Raw genomic sequence first — 370 nt, forward strand, 5'->3', positions numbered from 1 at the left:
GGGGGTCCCCGGGTGGCCGGGGACGGGGGGCCCTGGGGTGGCTTGTGTGTGCGCGCTTGCGCCTGCCTAGCGCTAGCTCGGCTCCAGCCCCGTTCCCAGGAGCCCCCCGCATCCACCCGGCGCGTCCAGACAGATGACTGTCACTGCTGCGCTTTGAAGCTCGGGGGATATTATTAACTGAAAAATCTGACACACCCGGAGGGCGGAGAGAGAAGGGGCTGCGGCACAGGCGGGGGAAGGGAGGGAGACGGGCCGAGGGAAGGGGCTTTACCCCGCCCTCTTGATTTCCATAAAAATCAGGGGAGGCGCCAAGCCTTTCGCGCCAAAAGCCACTTGCTTTTCTTCTTGGCAGAGGGAGGCTGCAGCGCTG

The 370-nt window shown here is 64.9% G+C and overlaps 1 protein-coding gene across 1 annotated transcript in view; it reads right to left on the reverse strand.

The window, feature by feature from the left end:
• MYCN (v-myc avian myelocytomatosis viral oncogene neuroblastoma derived homolog) overlaps positions 1-329 on the reverse strand; it is a 5,798-nt gene extending 5,469 nt beyond the window's left edge. Inside the window, exon 1 of the mRNA XM_015566416.1 lies at positions 1-329. Within this exon, the coding sequence (XP_015421902.1) occupies positions 1-112 (112 nt within the window). The 5' untranslated portion in view covers positions 113-329.
• Positions 330-370: the final 41 nt, after the last annotated feature.

The sequence above is a fragment of the Myotis davidii genome, unplaced genomic scaffold (assembly GCF_000327345.1).
Source record: "Myotis davidii unplaced genomic scaffold, ASM32734v1 scaffold238, whole genome shotgun sequence".
Classification (NCBI taxonomy): Eukaryota; Metazoa; Chordata; class Mammalia; order Chiroptera; family Vespertilionidae; genus Myotis; species Myotis davidii.